This window comes from Otolemur garnettii, unplaced genomic scaffold (assembly GCF_000181295.1).
Source record: "Otolemur garnettii isolate 467f Iridium unplaced genomic scaffold, OtoGar3 scaffold00017, whole genome shotgun sequence".
In the NCBI taxonomy this organism is placed as follows: domain Eukaryota; kingdom Metazoa; phylum Chordata; class Mammalia; order Primates; family Galagidae; genus Otolemur; species Otolemur garnettii.
In genome coordinates, this window is record NW_003852412.1 from 9,572,514 (window position 1) to 9,589,685 (window position 17,172).

Sequence of the window (17,172 nt, forward strand, 5' to 3'; positions counted from 1 at the left end):
CAGGTGCCACTGACCACAAAGTCATCAGTCACCATGGGGCAGCCAATGAGGTCTAGAGAGCAAATGAAGGGCTTAAAGGTCTTCGGGTCCAACCCAGCAATGACTGGCTCAGTGTAGTAGGGACCAAACCGTTTCTCATACAAAAGGTTGGCCACCATATTCATGAGGGTATAAGGTTTGATCTGCCGACCTTCCTTTAACTCATACAGGTTCGGCCGGAACTTGAGGCGCTGGGCAACTGTCTGGACGTCAGTGGCGAGGCCCGCCAGACCGATATATAAACGGTCACCCATGGGAAAGATCTTCTGGAAGTCCGTGGTCACCATCTGGGCTTGGATACCGAAGCGCCTGTCTGCAGCGATGGCCACACAGTTCTTCCCCTTCATGGCCATGACGGCCTCTCCATTATAGGACATAATAGACATATTTGCGATGTACTAGGACCCTCACTCTCGGGTGCAACTCCAGTAAATCGGTTTCAGCCTTCTCTGCGCAACCACTCTCGCTGCTTTCACTCCACTGGCTGATAGGCCAACCTGTTATTATATCTTTGATTAAGCTTTCTACTCCTTGCTTTTGCTCAACTACTTCAACACCAATAATACTTAATTGGTTGAGGTAATTTTCTTTCTTTTTTCCCTTTTTCTCACTGCTAACAGTTGTACAATAAGGTAATTTTATCTTTTTATTTTTTAATTTCTTTTCTTTTACTATTATTATTTCTTAATTTTTTTTTTTTTTAATGTTGCCCTCAGTTGAGTAGTATGGCCTCACAGCTCATGGTAACCTCAAATTCCTAGGCTTAAGCAATTCTCTTGCCTCAGCTTCCCAAGTAGCTAGGACTCCAGGTACCTGTCATAATGCCTGGCTATTTTTGTTGTTGTAGCTGTCATTGTTGTTTAGTAGGCCACAGCTGGGTTCAAACCCGCCAGCCTCGGTGTATGTGGCTGGCGCCCTAACCACTGGGATACAGGCACTGAGCTAGTCATTTTGTCTTTTAAGTGATGTTCATTCTTTCTCATTCTTTTTTCTTCTCTGTGTATTTTCTCATAGCCTGTCTTCGAGTTCACTATTTTTTTTCCTCTGCTTGATCCATCCTGATATTGAGAGCTTCTAATAAGTATTTCAGTTCAACATATGTATTTTATAGTTCCAATTACAACCTCTTTGTTAAATTCTCTGTTAAATTTCTGAACTGCTTTTCTTTGTTATCTTGGAGATCACTGATTTCCCATTAAACTATTGTTTTGAACTCTTGGCCAGAGAATTCACATATTAACATCTCATTAGGGTCAGTCAGTGATTACTAGTTTTGTCCATTTGAGATTGTGATTCTCTGTTTGCTGTTGTTTCTTGTGGATGTATATTAATGTACACACTGAAGGATTAATTATTCATCCCTGTTATCTCTGTATATCTTAGTTAGATTTTTTTTACTGGATTATGTTTGCTTGGAGATTCTTTGTAATTATCTGTTGAGTTTCTTTCTTTTATTTTTTCTCCCAGTAAGTCCTCTCAGGGACTCGATGGGGTATACGCCCAGGTTTGCCTTGGTTCCAGTAAGCAATCAGAGTGCTACCTGTCCTGGATAGGGTAGTTCCCAAATGAGATACCATGGCAGTGTGGGAATGATGGCTAGGTATTGCTGCCTAGGGGACCTGTGGGATGAATCTCCTTAAGTGTGGTGCTGCTAAAGAGACACTATGACTCAGTGTCTCTTGTAGCTGAATAACAAGAGTAGAGTTTCCAGGGCTGAGGCTGGTGGACTCACTTATCCTTGTTACTGGCTAGCTTCTGGGATATTTCTCCCTTCAAGCACTTCCAATATTTACTGTGGGTTGAGGTACAGACAGTTCTCCTGCCCAGAAACCATAAAGGGTGGGTAAGCTGGTAGTCTAACTTCGTTTCACTTTCTCCAGTATAGAAACCATGAGATGGGAAGAAATTTTCTGCTCACTTATTGCCAGGCATAGTAAAAGAAAGTTCAGCTTTTAAAGTCTGCCTGGAGTTTTTTTTCACCCTCTGTGGCCACAGAAACTTTTTCATCCTCATATCTGAGTTCTGGGATGTTGCTGGTGATAATCTCAGAACTGTAAATATTTGTTTTTGATTGTCTGTGGGGTTGAGGGTATGAAGCCAGCTTGCTTATGTCACCATTTCGGAACCATAAGTTCCTGTTTTTACGTATTCTGAATACCATTTTTAAAGAACAGCTTTTTAATTTTTAGGAAGTCTAATTTATATTTTTCACTTAGAGTTCATACCTCTTCTGTTCTTTTTAAGAAATTTTTGCCTACCTAGGCTATCCATCTCCTTTAGTAGTTATCATTTCTGTGAGTTGGGAACATTTTGAGTGCTCTCTAATAGCTATTTTGATATATATATAATACATTGGTGCTAATTATAGTCACCCTACTCTGCTATTCAGTAGGATTATTTCTTTTATTTGGCTATGTATTTGTGTCCACTAACCAACCTCTCTCAATCTCCCCACACACTTTTCCCTGCCTCTGGTATCTATCAGTCTATTCTCTCATCTCCACAAGATCAACTATTTTAGTTCCCATATGCAAGTGAAATCATGTAATATTTATCTCTGTGTTCTTTATTTCACATGCAATATTTGTTTTTCTCTGCCTGGATTATTTTATTTAACATAATATCCTCCAGTTCCATCCATATTGCTGAAAATGAAAAGATTTTGTGCTTTTCTAAGGCTGCATAGTATTCCACTGTGTGTGTGTGTATGTGTGTGTGCACCCCATGTTTTCTTTATCCACCCATCTACTGAAGACAGTTACATTGATTCCCTATCTTTGCTCTTGTGATAGTGCTGCAATAAGCATGAGGGTACAAGTATCCCTGATATACTAATTTCCTTTGGATTAATTCGCAGTAGTGGAATTACTAAGTTGTATGGTAGTTCTATTTTTAGTTTTTTGAGTAAGCTCTATACTGTTCTCCATGTATACTAATTTACATTCCCACCAACAGTGTATAAGAGGTCTTTGTTTCTACATACTCACAAAAATCTGTTATTTTTGTCTTCGTAATGGTAACCACCCTAACTAGAAAAAGATAATTTTGATCAGAATTTCCCTTAGTGACTGAGAGCATTTGTTCATATACCTGATGGCCATTGTATGTCTACTTTTGAGAAATATGTCCTCTACTCGTAAATGCATTTTTTTAAATGGTTGAGTTTTTGAGTTCCTTGTATATTCTGGGTAGCCTATAGCTGAATAAACAGTTTGTAAATATTTTCTTCCTTTCTATAGACTGTCTTAACATTTTGTCAATTATTTCTTTTGTTATGTAGAAGCTTTTAAATTTAATATGGTACATTTGTTTATTTTTGATTTTGTGGCCTGTGCTTTTGAGATCTTAGGCATAAAATACTTGCCTAGAATGATGTTCTGAGAGAATTTCCCCTACCTTTTCTTCCAGTAGTTTCATAATTTTAGGTACTACACTTACATCTTTAATTCATCTTCAGTTGATTTTTGTATATGGTAAAAAACAACTAATGTATATGAACTCCCAATTTTTCCAGCACCATTTATTGAAGAGAGTATCCTTTCCCCAATGTATGTTCACAGCACCTTTGTGGAAAATCAGTTGGATACAGATATGTGGACTAATTTCTTGTTTTTTAATTCTGTTCCATTGGTCTGTGTGTCTGTTTTTTAGAATACCACCAGGCTGTTTGGTTGCAAAAGACTTGTAATATATTATTAAGATAGTGTGATATACCTCTGTGTTCTTTTTGCTCAAGATTACGTTAGCTATTCAGGCTCTTTTTTGGTTTCATATGAATTTTAGAACTTTTTTCTATTTCTGTGAAAAATGACATTGGTGATTTGATAGAGACTGCATTAAATCTACAGGTTGCTTTGAGTAGTATGGTTATTTTAATGTTATTAATTCTTCCAATCCATAAATACATAGATATTATCTAAGGTATTGTTTGGGTAGGGCATTTTGGCTTTGATTCTAGATATAGGTAATAGTGTAGTCTCCCCATAATTTCTTTGGCTATAAACATCCTCAGTGGTATCTGATATATTTTTTATTTTACACAATAAATTCTAACCATTAATATTCTAGAATAGTTTGAGGACAATTGATGTTTGTTCTTTGTGAGTTTGGTAAAATTCAACAAAGAAGCCATCCAGTCTTGACCTTTTATTTGTTGGAAGACTTTGTGCCCTCTTCAATTTCTTTCATCGATGTTTTATAGTTTTACCTATAAAGGTCATATCCTTGGTTAAATTTATTCTTTGGTGGGTTTTTTTGTTGTTTTTGATTTTTTTCATAGTTACTGTAAATGACATAGCTTTCTTGATTGCTTCTCAGGTAGTTCATAATTGGTATATAGAAACATTGTAACTTTCCTGAATTTATCATATCTGAGAGTGTTTTAGTAGTCTCTAGGTTTTTCTAAACCATTATCATGTGCAAAAAGGGACAATTTGACTTCCTCTTTTTCTAATTTGGATGCCTTTTATTTCTTTCTTTTGCTTCACTGCTCTGGCAAGGACTTCTAGTGCTATGTTGAATAGAGGCTGTGAAAGTAAGCATTCTTGTCTTGTTCCAGTTCTTAAAGGAAAGGTTTTTAGCTTTTCTTCACTTGGTATGATGATGGCTGTGGATCTGTCAGATATGGCCCTTCTCATGTTAAGGAGTATTCCTTCTATGCCTAGTTTGCTGAGAGTTTTGAGAGTTTTTTACCATGAAGGTATATTGAATTTTATCAAATGCTTTTTCTGAGTCTTGATATGATTATATGATTTTTCTCCTTCATGCCGTTGATGTGATGTATAGTATTTATTGACTTGTACATGCTGAACCATCCTTGTATCCCTGGGATGAATTTCACTTTATCAGGGTATATTATCTGCTTCATGTGCTATTTGATTTGGTTTACTAGTTTTTTGATGAGGATTTTTGTGTTTTATCAGGATAGTGTCCTATATTTTTCTTTGTCTTCATCTGGTTTTGGTATCATGGTTTAGCTGGCCCAGTTAAGTGAGTTAAAGAGAACCATTAATTTTCTAGAATAGTTTGAGGACAATTGATGTTTGTTCCTTGTTTAAGTTTGGTAGAATTCAGCAGTGATGCCATCCATTCCTGACCTTTTATTTATTGGAAGATTTTTTACTATTGATTCAATCTCATTACTTGTTATTGGATTGCTCAGGTTTTCTATTTCTTCCTGATTCAACCTTGTTAGGTCATATGTGTCCAGGAATTCATCCATTTCCTACAGGTTTTCCATTTTGTTAGTGTAAAATTGTTTATAATAGTCTCTAATGATCTGTATTTCTGTGATATCACTTTTAATGTCTCCTTTTTCAGTTCTGATTTTGTTTATTTGTGTCTTCTCTTTTTTTTTCTTGGTTAGCCTAGATAGGAGTTTGCATATTTTATTTATCTTTTAAAAAAATCATCTTTTCATGTGATGATCCTTTGTATGTTTTTTTGTTCTCTCTTTTTTTTTAGTCCTAGTTTGGTGTTCATTATTTCTTTCCTTCTACTGACTGTGGTTTGGTTTGATCCTTGAGGTGCATCTTTAGATTTTTTTTTTTTTTTTGGCAGTTTTTGGTTGGGGCTGGGTTTGAACTCACCACCTCCAGTATACAGGGCCAGTGCCCTACTCCTTTGAGCCACAGGAGCTGCCCCATCTTCAGATTTTTTTATCTAGAATCCTTCTACTTTTTGGATGTAGGCATTTATTGCCACAAACTTCACTCTTAGCACTGCTTTTGCTGTATCTTTTAGGTTTTGGTATGTTTTATTTCAATTTTCATTTGTCCCAAGACTTTTTTTTTTTTTTTTGAGACAGAGCCTCGAGCTGTCCCCCTGGGCAGAGTGCTGTGGCATTTACAGCTCACAGCAACCTCCAATTCCTGGGCTCAAGCGAGTCTCCTGCCTCCGCCTCCCAAGTAGCTGGGACCACAGGCGCCCGCCACAACGCCTGGCTATTTTTTGGTTGCAGCTGTCATTGTTGTTTGGCGGGTCTGGGCTGGGGATTCGAACCCACCACCTTAGGTGTACGTGGCTGGCGCCTTAGCCGGTTGAGCCACAGGCGCCGGGCCCAAGACATTTTTTTATATCCTCCTTCATTTCTTCTTTGACCCAATGGCCATTTAAGAGCATGTTGCTTAATTTCCATTTATCTGTACATTTCCAACAAAGTTTCTCTTGTTAATTGATTTCTAGTTTTAGCCCATTGTAGTCTGAGAAGATACTTCATTTTGAATTTTAAAAAAATTGTTAAGGCTTGTTTTGCATCCTAATGTGTGCTCTATTCTGGAGAATGTTCTATGTGCAGATAAAACGAATTATTTTATATCTGTTGGATGAACTGCTCTATAAATACCTGTTAGGCTTATGTGGTCTAAAATGCAATTTTAGTTTATTTTTTTTAATTTTTCATTTAGGTGATAGGATGCTGAGAGTGGGCTATCAAGTCTCCTGCTATTACTGCATTGGAATTTATCTCATTAGATCCACTATTTGCTTAATATATCTGGGTGCCCCAGTACTTGGTGCATATATGTTTAGAATTATGTCCTCTTGTTGAATTGATACCTTTATCATTATATAATGACCTTTGTCTCTTTTTACTGTTTTAGACTTACAGTCTATCTTAGTATAGCTACTCCTACTTGCCCTTGGTTTCCACTTGCCTGCAATATTCTTTTCTATCCCTTTACTTCCAGTCCATATGTGCCCTCCTAGGTGAGACAGATTTTTTGGTAGGTAGTTGGGTTATTTTTGTTGTAATCTCATCAGTCAGAGTATATCTTCTAAGTAGAAAGTTTATTCCTGGTTATTACTGATATGTAAGGACTTATTTCTATCATTTTATTAACTGATTTTTGATTGTTCTGTATATTCTTTGTTTCTTTATCACTTATTGTGTATCACTGTGGTTTGGTGGTTTTCTACAGTTATAACATTTGAGGACTTTCTCTTCCTTATTTGTGTATTTGCTCAACTGGTGGGTTTATACTTTCATTATGTTTTTATGACAGTAGATATTATCCTTTACTTCCACATGTAGGACTCCTTTAAGCATTTCTTGTAGGGCTGGTTTAGCTGTAATAAATTTCCTCAAAATTCTGCTTGTTTAGGAAAGATTTTACTTCTTCATTTATAAAGGATCATGATGCTGGGTATAGTATCCTTGGATAGCAAGGTTTTTTCATTACAAAACCTTAAATATATAATCTCATTTTCTTCTGGCCTATAAGGTTTCTGTTAAGAAATCTACTGATAGTCTGATGGGGGTTCTGTTCTAAGTGACTAGATGCTTTTCTCTTGTTTTTGGAATTATATCTTTAGATACTTTGATGATAATGTCCCATGGAGAAGACTTTTCTGAATTGTATCTATTTGGAGATTTCTGAGCTTCCTATATTGGATATCTAAATCTCTTCCCAGACATCAGAGGTTGTCAGCTATTATTTTCATTATATAGGTTTTCTATCCTTTTTGTCTTTTCTTTACCTCAGGGACACTGAAAATTTGAATATTTGATCCAGTATGGTGTTCAATATGTCATGTAGGCTTTGTTCTTTTTTATCCTCCCCACTCTTTTTTTAATTGTTTTGTTTTGTCTGACTGGGCTACTTCAAGATAACTGATTTTCAAGTTCTTAAATTCTTTCTTCTATGTGATCTAGTCTATCAAATCTTTCAAGAATATTTTTTATTCTTTACTTCTAGAATTTGTTTAGTTCTTCTTTATAATAATAGCTATTGTTAGTAAATTTCTCATTCTGAATGTTTTTCAAATTTCTTTGTATTGTTTATCTGTATTCTCTTGTATCTCAATGAGCTTCTTTAATATTATTTTGAAGATTTTCAGGGATTTTATAAATTTCTTTTTCACTGGAATCTGCTGTTGAAGAATTAATTGTGTTCCTTTGGTGTCATGTTTCCTTCCTTCCTTTTTTTGAGACAGAGTCTCAAGCTGTTGCCCTGGGTAGAGTGCTGTGATATCACAGCTCACAGCAACCTCAAACTCTTGGGCTTAAGCAATTCTCTTGCCTCAGCCTCCCACATAGATGGGACTAAAGGTGCCCACCACAATGCCTGGCTATTCTTTTGTTGCGGTTGTCATTATTATTTTAGCTGGCCCGGGCTGTGTTCAAACCTGCATCCTTGGTGTATGTGGCTGGTGCTCTACCCACTGAGCTACAGGTGCCGCCTCCTTCCTTGTTTTTTTATATTTCTCGTGTCCTTACCTTGATATCTGCACATCTGGTGTAAGAGTTGCTTCTTTCAATATTTTGAATTTGGGGAGGACTTTTTTTCTGAAGATGTTATCTATGGTATTGTTTGGGTAGGGGATTTTGGCTTTGATTCTAGGTATAGGTAGTAGTGTCTTGCCATAATTTCTTGCCAATTTCTTTGGCTGTAAACATCCTCAGTGATGTCTGGGATTTCCTCTGTTTTGCTTAGGATAGAGGCTGTGCTTAAGTTTTGTCGGGGATGGGGATGCCAGGTAGGCCAAGTTCTTGGCCTCCAGTGGTAGCAGTGGTATATCAAGCATGCCTTTTTGGGGGGCCTCAGGATGGTACTTAGGGTGTTAGCAGATCCAGGGAGATTGAATTTTGGGCCTTTTTTTTTTGCATGCTTCTAGTGATAGTAGTAGACTAGGCAGGTGGGAGATTCCTTGAGCCCCTGTTTAGTGCGTGTAGTGTAGGCAATAGCAGTAAGAGTTATGGAACAATCTTCTGGCTCCTAAGAAGTCCACACTGGTATTACTGCAATGACCTAAAAAAGGGCAGTTCTCAGGCCCACAGGTAGCATGTACGGGTGGGCCCCAGCTGTGGTGGTAGCTGCAGATTGGGTAGGCCTGTCCTCAGGCCTCTAGGAGAAGTGCATAGGTACTAATTGTGGGGGCTAGGGTAGAGTAATTCCCAGGCCTCCAGATAGCATGCCTGAGCTCTTGGAGGGTATGCAGAACCAGGCCAAGTGGATGTAATCTATTTTAAATTAATTTTTATATATGGTAAAAACTAAGTGTTCAGTTTTTTGAGATTCATTTTTTTTTGCAAATGAAATGCAAAGGTTCCAACTCTATATGTTAAAAGAACATCCTTTCTCTATTCAACTGTCTAGCACCATTATCAAAAATCAACTGACTACCTATGTGAGAGTCTTTCTAGAAGCTTTATTCTGTTCAATGTCCTATATATAAAACTTAGTGGTTCTCACTTGGGGATGATTTTGTCCCCCCATATATACACAGCAATTTATGGAAACATTTTTTGGTTATCACAAGTGGAAAATGTGGGTGCCACTGGCAAATAGTGGGTAGAGATAAGATACATTGCTAAGCTAAACATCCTACAATGTAGAGGACAGTACATCACAGTAAAGAAATATCCAGCCACAAATGTCAATAATGTGAAAGTTAAGAAACCCTGGTCTACACTGGTATAATAAATCTTGGCCATAGCACAACTACATATTAAGTTCTAAAAGTCCTTCAAACAAATCTCCAAATGAAGGGGTGATACTGGTGACTCCCAACACAAATACAAATAAGAGAATTACTTTTCTCTTGTTTTATGAGACATTTTTTGGGATAATGTCCCCAAACATGATTTTCCCACTGTGAAAATTTGACGTTTAAGTGGTTTCATTTAAGTGGCCTTTTCCCCATACAAATAACCAGTAGGTTCATCACTTTAATGATTGTTTGCTTTCTTCATCTTGTAACCATGAGAATTTATCTATTCTTTATAAATTTTAATATCTTAAAAGCCAAAGGGCTTCTTTTTGTCAAAAGTAGTCACTAGGGACATTATTCTTCTTGTTGGTAGTGGTTTCCTTTACTAATTTCCAAAACCAATAATTATTCCTCAAAAGTCTATATCACCTATTGATAATAATAAAAGTTTTCTCCCAAGATTTGTCAAACGAAAAGATGAGCTTAAATGATGAGAAGAGTTTTAAGGTCTAGATTTGAAATTCAGCACCCTAAAATAATGACCCTAGTAATCTTCTCTTGAGATAATTTTATCACAGTTGCTTAAATAATGAAAAATAAGGGAGAAACGGAAAAAACAAATAACTCACATTGCTGCCCTAAACCCACTGAGAAATTCTGAGTTAAAAAAAAAGTCTGTCACATGTATCATGACTATAATTGAGTCTGTGTACAACAGCATATAATCTTAGACCATGTTAAATGGAATGTATTAGACTTATAGCCTGTGTTTACTCTTTCTTCTAACTTACATGAATTATGTACTGAAAAGACAATGGAAAAATGACAACAATATATATTGTTTTTCAAGTCCATTATTGTATCTTCATTTATAATTTTAAATAGGTTTTTAGAATCACTTGTTTTAAGGAATCACTTTAGTTTTCAGTTTAAAATATATTCATTTTCTTCACTCATTTTCCTAAGAAAAGCAATAGAAACCTAATCTCATGTGCACTATACCTTTAAATGATTGTTTGCAACAGCATCATGTAACGGCAGAATTCCATCTAAATTTTCACAATTAACATTAGCACCAGCTTTTAATAATTCCACAATTATATCATTAGATCCTACATTAGATGCTTCATGAAGTGGTGTCCAACCTAAAAAAGGAAAATAAAATTAAAAAAACCAAGACCAATCTGCTCCTTACAAATCAACATTCATGTAGTATCTTTGTACTAGGTTTTGTTGAATTATTATCTATACTGATTCATATGTACATACTAAGCATTGAATAAGAAATAATACTTAAAAACTATGGATTTAAAATATATAAGTTTCATTTTTGAAAACAGATTGATCTCGTCACAAATACTTGAAATACATACCAAAGCAGGAGATTCATGGAATGTAAAATATAACGACACCACAGTAAATACTAATCATTTCAACCTGTTTTAACTCAGATATTAAAATATCTGACATTCATCTTTGTATATTTGCATCATCATCACATTTCTCTTTTAAAATGACATCTGATATGATAAACCTTTGAGTATTTCCCTGTGGAATTCTTCACACAAGATTCTTTTGTGCTTCAGCAAAATGTAAGAAAAATTTTTTAAATGGAGATTTAAAATGAAAATAAGGGAAATCAGAATAAGGAACATTATAAAGAAAAAACAAAAGAGAAGAAAGGACAGTAAAATGAGAAATGTTGCAATTTCTCCAAAGTTAGGGGATGGAATTAAAATTTTCAAGGAAAATTCCTTACTCTGTATAACCTCATTGAATGCTCCCAAATGGATGTTAAAAACTTTTCCAAAGGAGAAAGTTATTTTAGCATGATAAATCTTACTATTCGATTAAATTATTATATAAAAAAGACTGTTCAAAGTTATCAGTTATATACCAGAGAGGCTCAAATTTGGGAGGAGGTTTTGAAATGTGTATTTTAGTGAGCTCAGATTATAGAGACAAACTAAAAGGATCCAAACCTGCATTATCTTTAAGATTCACATCTGCTCCAGATGCTATTAGAGATTTTACCATAGACAAATTTCCTCTTCTGGCAGCCAAATGAAGCTGACTTTCCCCTTTGGCATGCCTCTTATTGATCCCAGCTGTTTTCATTCCTGTAAATTTGCCAAGCAAAATAGAGGCTTCTTTTCTACCAAATGCTGATTACTATAAAGGATCTTAGAAAATACAGAACAATTTTCTCAAAATATCATAAGCAGAGTGGACTACACAGAAACATCAATCAATTAATATTATTATTGCTGTTATTGTTTTAAAGTATAACGTGAAGAAATTATAGAGCATCTCAGCACATTACTTGCATTCACTCTAGTGTTCAGTCATTCTATCAAACGCTTGATTAAAACACACTTGCTTTGGTTCTACGCTTATCTCACTCTCAGTAGTTGTTTAGCAATGGCTAAAATGTTTCTTAAAATGATTTGTGGTATTATAAAATCCTCTTTCTACAGCTGTTCTGTATATCAATGGGTGTATTCCCGATCACCCAGGTAACGAACACCAGTCTATGGCCTATTGGGTTTTCTATTTTTCTTTCATAAAAAAGTAGTACTATATCATTTTCCAAAGATTCTTTTTGTTAATTTAATCTTTTCTTTGCAATGCAAGTTGGAGAGACTAAAAAACATACAATTCTGTGTTTTTCCCATTTCCTGTCAAAACCATGCTGAAATGAATTTTGAAAGTACCATCTATAAAAAATAGAAGAGGAAAACAACACAGGACAAAGATGTCAATAAATTTGGGGGAACTATAAAGTCACTGATGGAGAAAAGTGAATGGACTTGGCAGAGTAGGGAAAGTCCCACCCAAAGTACCTGCAACGAGCATTATAAATGGGGCCAATCTGAATCCAGGCACTCTGAACTTGGGGCATCAGGTACCATGGAAGACAGGTGTATAGACTGGGACAGGAAACAGGGAGAATGATTAAAACATTTACAGACAGAAAAGTTGGGACTCGAAGTTACCTTCCCCACCCCTGAATTGCTTTCTCTTACGCCAGTTCCCCAATCTAAAGCCAGAAATCTGAAGTTTTGTTTTCTGTAAAAACTATATCAGAGAAACTTTGAACTAAGAAGCAAGGCAAAATAAAGGGTTAGGATGATGAAATGGTAGGGTCAGTACCACTGAGGAAACCTGTTAGAATTGCAAATTCTCCAATCTACCCCAAACTTACTCCGGAAGGCAGACTCTAAAATGGCTCCTAGTGATCCTCATGTTCTGCTATTTATGGCTTTGTAGTCCCCTCTTCTTGAATAATTTACTTCTGACCAATAGAAGACTTCAACACCGAGGGTATTTCCCTTCCTTGATTAGTTTATAAGAGATTGAAATGTTTTTTCTGTCCTTTCTTCAGTCTCTATACTTTGATGATACAAGAAGTCCATCTGGAGAAGCCAGGGCAGCAAGAAACTGAGGATGGCCACCAGCCAACAGCTGGCTAGGAACTGGGGCCCTCAGTCCAACCAGCCTCAAGGAAGTGAATTCTCCCAACAACCACATAAGCTTGACAGCTTGATAAGCTTCCCTAGTCCAATCTTCAGATGACACCCTAGTCCTGACCAACACCTTGACTGCAGACTATGAAAGTTCCTGTCAGAGGACTTGACTAAGTCATGCCCATTTCCTAATCTACAGAAGCTATGAGATACTAAACGTGTATTGTTTTAAATCATGGTTATTATGTTTGTGGTAATCTGTTATGCAGCAACACAGACAACTAACAAACCTACTAAATTAGATCCTTTGAAGGTTAGGCCCAGCAATCTGTGTGTTAACAAGCTTTTCAAGAGATTCTGATGCAAACTAAAGATTGAGAACCACTGCATTAAACTTTGAGACTCTTCTAGCCCTATTTCCTAAATTTTGTCAACCATGCATGTAATTTCAGGGCAAGGGATAAAAACTTAGGGGATTATTCTCTAAAAATAGATTCTTGGCTTATATGAATCATAGGGAAGATTGATAGTATCCATTCACATCCACCAAAAACATACTGCTCATTAGAGACTGGCACTCAAAAATTCTTTACTGGAAGAATTAAAGACGTGTGTGTGTGTATAAAAACAGAGAGAAGGAGAATATATTTGAAAGTCATAAAATATCTAAGATGGTGGGCCTGCAGATTGCAAGTTTGAATTGAAAAACCTCTCCCAATTATTATTTCTTTCTGTGGATGTCCCTGATATGTTTGTAGCAAAGAAGGTAGCCATGTGATAAACACTGTGGAGCAAAAACTCAAAAATAACTCAATGCTTACGGTTATAAATCTGTATAGCATTTAACTGAAAATTTAAAACACAATCTGCCAGATGTTCAAAAGGAAGCAAATAGTACTTACACTAAATCTCTTCGCAAAGTTCACCATAGTTTGAAATATGATGTTACTATTAATAAGTACAACACTATTAAGAAATATTCAGATTTCTGATCCTTTGTATATAACCAGTTTTTTATTCTCGGGAAACTTTCAGGATCCTCTTTTAATCCCTGTTCTGAAATTTCACAGTGAGGGGCCTTTCTCATCGTACTGGACACTTACTGGGCTTTTCAGTATGGAAACTCCTGTCTTTTCATTGCTTGTATTATTACTTTGATGACTTTTGATCACTGTTCTCCCTGGATTTCTTGGCATGACCTTCCAATTTGCTTATCTCTTCTCTATTTTCCAGCTTTTCTTCTTTTGTCCTTTGTAGGAGACTTGTAGAGCTTTAGATATCTACTGTTATTTAAAATTTCTGCCATTATATTTTTAATATCTCAGAGCTCTGTACTGTTCTCTGTCCTTTTCAACTTTTTTTAACATTTTAGATGTTTTGATTCTTATACTTTGTTTCTATTACTTCTGAGGGCTTTTGGTCTGTTTAGTTTAATTTGACAAGGGCTTTCTGCAAATACTTATTAATCTTTGGTTGTATTTTCATATTCAAATGAAAGGAACTAAAATTCTGAGTGGAAATCTATGGAGGGTAAGAGAGGGGAGCTGAACACAGCCTGGTTAAATTCACTGTCGGATGATAAGGAGGTAAGCCAACCTTTGTATTACTAAATAGATAGGAATATCTGCAATCCTTACTTCTAGGGCAGTTTAATTTTCTGCTCAAGTGGTTCACAGTCTACTGGAGTTACAGACATATAAAAAAAGTACATTTAAAAATGCCTAAGTGCTGGAGCGGCACCTGTGGCTCAAAAGAGTGGGGCGCTGGCCCCATATGCTGGAGGTGGTGGGTTCAAACCCAGCCCTGGCCAAAAACTGCAAAAAAAAAAAAAAAAAATGCTTAAGTGCTGCTAGGGAGGTATATAGTTTCCTGTGGTAGCTGTAACAAATTACCATAAACTGGGCAGCTTAAAACAATTTATTCTCTCATGATTTAGAGATCAGACAAAATCCAAGAGTCAGAAGGACTACACTCCCTCAGAAGCTCAAAGGCAGATTCCTTTCTTGCCTCTTTCAGCTTTTGATGGCTGCCAGCACTTCTTGGTTTCTTTGGCTAGTTGGCTACATTGCTCCTTTGCCTGTATCTTCATATCATCATCTCTTTTTCTGCTTGTCTTACATTTAGGGGCTATCTGGATAATCTTCTATGAGCTCCTTATCTCAGGGTCTTAAACTTGATCAGATACACAAAGATTCTTTTTCAAAAGCAAGATAATATTTACAAGTTCCAGAGATTAGGACAGGACATGTTTTGGAGGGCCACCATTCAACCCAGCCTAGGAAGTAAGTATCAAGAAGGGATTCAGTTTACATGAGAAGGAGAAAACAGAAGATTCACAGAGAATCTTAGAAGATCATAGAGAATGACTAATCCAGTATCCTTCCTACCTTAACAGACAGTAGATAAATCAACTTTTAGTGCTTAATGTTTAAGCTGAAGTGGATCTGCCTATTGTTCATCACAGAACTATCTCCAAGAACTATCAAAGGATAGTTAGTTTTTCCATATTGCCAAACACACACAGTTCATTCATCCAATATAAAGAAATTAGTAGCTATGCTTCTTTAAGTTCCCTATGTTGAAAGGGCTGAATAGTAGTGGGGATCTGGCACAATGTATCCCTGCTGCCACCACTGAATATTGCTACCATCTCTGCTATTTTCCTTATCTCCTCTAATATAAAGAACTAGAAGTCATAGGCGGAAATACATCTGAAAGCAAGAATATATCTGAAGACTAATGTATTCTCAAGTGGCGTGTTAATAATAAGTATCTCTGAAATAATCTTATAACTTAGTGAGTACCTAAAAAAAACACAGTATATCTGAAAGTTTAGAAATTCTCTGAGTAGAGTGGACTGCTGGGCTTGATTATGTAAACTTTTACCTATATAATTACAGGAATACAAACCTTGGTTGTAGGGTGCTTTCAAAAAACTTTGTCTTTTTCTGAAATTCTGAACTTTCTTGTATTCTTGGATATCAGTGGGCATGTGAATTTCTGATTCTGTTCCTTCTTTTTTCTCCTTACAATTTCTTACAGAACTTTCACCTCCATTGGTATTAGTTAATTTCTCATCTGAAACACAAACATTTTATAGTATCAGTGTTGTAGTTCTCCTTAACAGTTGGTTATGACTAGAAGAGAAAATACATGTTTTAGAGTTTCTATTCTCTAAATAAGCTAGATTGTTTAAGCGAATGGAAGCTATTAAAAATGTTTTTATATAAAAAGCGTAAAGTGGCTCGGCGCCTATAGCTCAACCAACTAAGGCGCCAGCCACGTACACCTAAGGTGGCGGGTTTGAATCCCCAGCCCGGACCGCCAAAACAACGACGGCTGCAACCAAAAAAAAAAGCCGGGCATTGTGGCGGGCACCTGTGGTCCCAGCTACTTGGGAGGCGGAGGCAGGAAACTCGCTTGAGCCCAGGAGTTGGAGGTTGCTGTGAGCTGTAAAGCCACGGCACTCTACCCATGGGGACAACTTGAGGCTCTGTCTCAAAAAAAAAAAAAATTAAAATTAAAAAAAAAAGATAAAATAAAAAGCGTAAAGTGGCTCGGCGCCTGTGGCTCAACTGGCTAAGGCGCCAGCCACATACACCTAAGGTGGCGGGTTCGAATTCCCAGCCCAGGCCCGCCAAACAACAAAAAATGGCTGGCACTGTGGGGGGTGCCTGTAGTCCCAGCTACTTGGGAGGCTGAGGCAGGAGATTTGCTTGAGCCCAGGAGTTGGAGGTTGCTGTGAGCTGTGAGGCCATGGCACTCTACTCAGGGGGATAGCTTGAGGCTCCGTCTCAAAAAAAAAAAAAAAAGCGTAAAGTTTGCTGGCTACAATTCTGATGGGAATTCAGTAAATAGTTTAAATCAATGGAGCTAACAATTTTCTGCTATTAAAATGTTGTTGGGTTTCCTGATAACAAATAAGTGCTATATTAAAAGGAAACATAAAATTTTTATTTATTTATTTATTTATTTAGCAGTTTTTGGCCGGGGCTAGGTTTGAACCTGCCACCTCTGGCATATGGGACCAGCGCCCTACTCCTTTGAGCCACAGGCACCGCCGGAAACATAAAATTGATAGAAATATTGTTTATTAACTTGTTGATATCAGTTTAGTAGCCATCTTTCTAATAAAGATCTGATTTTCAAAGTAAACACTATTACTTAACTATTAGTCACAGCAGCATCACCAATAACGGCCCACATATCCTCATTTTTCTAAGTTTGGACATAGGTT

General features: G+C 36.6%; 2 protein-coding genes across 2 annotated transcripts in view; both read right to left on the reverse strand.

Moving 5' to 3' along the window:
- Nucleotides 1-17,172, reverse strand: part of ANKRD31 (ankyrin repeat domain 31) — a 178,688-nt gene that overhangs the window by 55,451 nt on the left and 106,065 nt on the right. Inside the window, exons 15-16 of the mRNA XM_012802743.1 lie at nt 11,451-11,588; nt 10,471-10,613 (exon numbers count right to left, since the gene is read on the reverse strand). Of these exons, the coding sequence (XP_012658197.1) occupies nt 10,471-10,613; nt 11,451-11,588 (281 nt within the window). The remainder of the gene's footprint in view (nt 1-10,470; nt 10,614-11,450; nt 11,589-17,172) is intronic.
- On the reverse strand, nt 3-526 carry LOC105886609 (proteasome subunit beta type-3; the record flags this gene model as incomplete). The annotated part of the gene is made up of 1 exon (XM_012802734.1): nt 3-526. A coding segment is annotated over exon 1 (423 nt), but the record flags the coding sequence as incomplete, so codon positions are not given.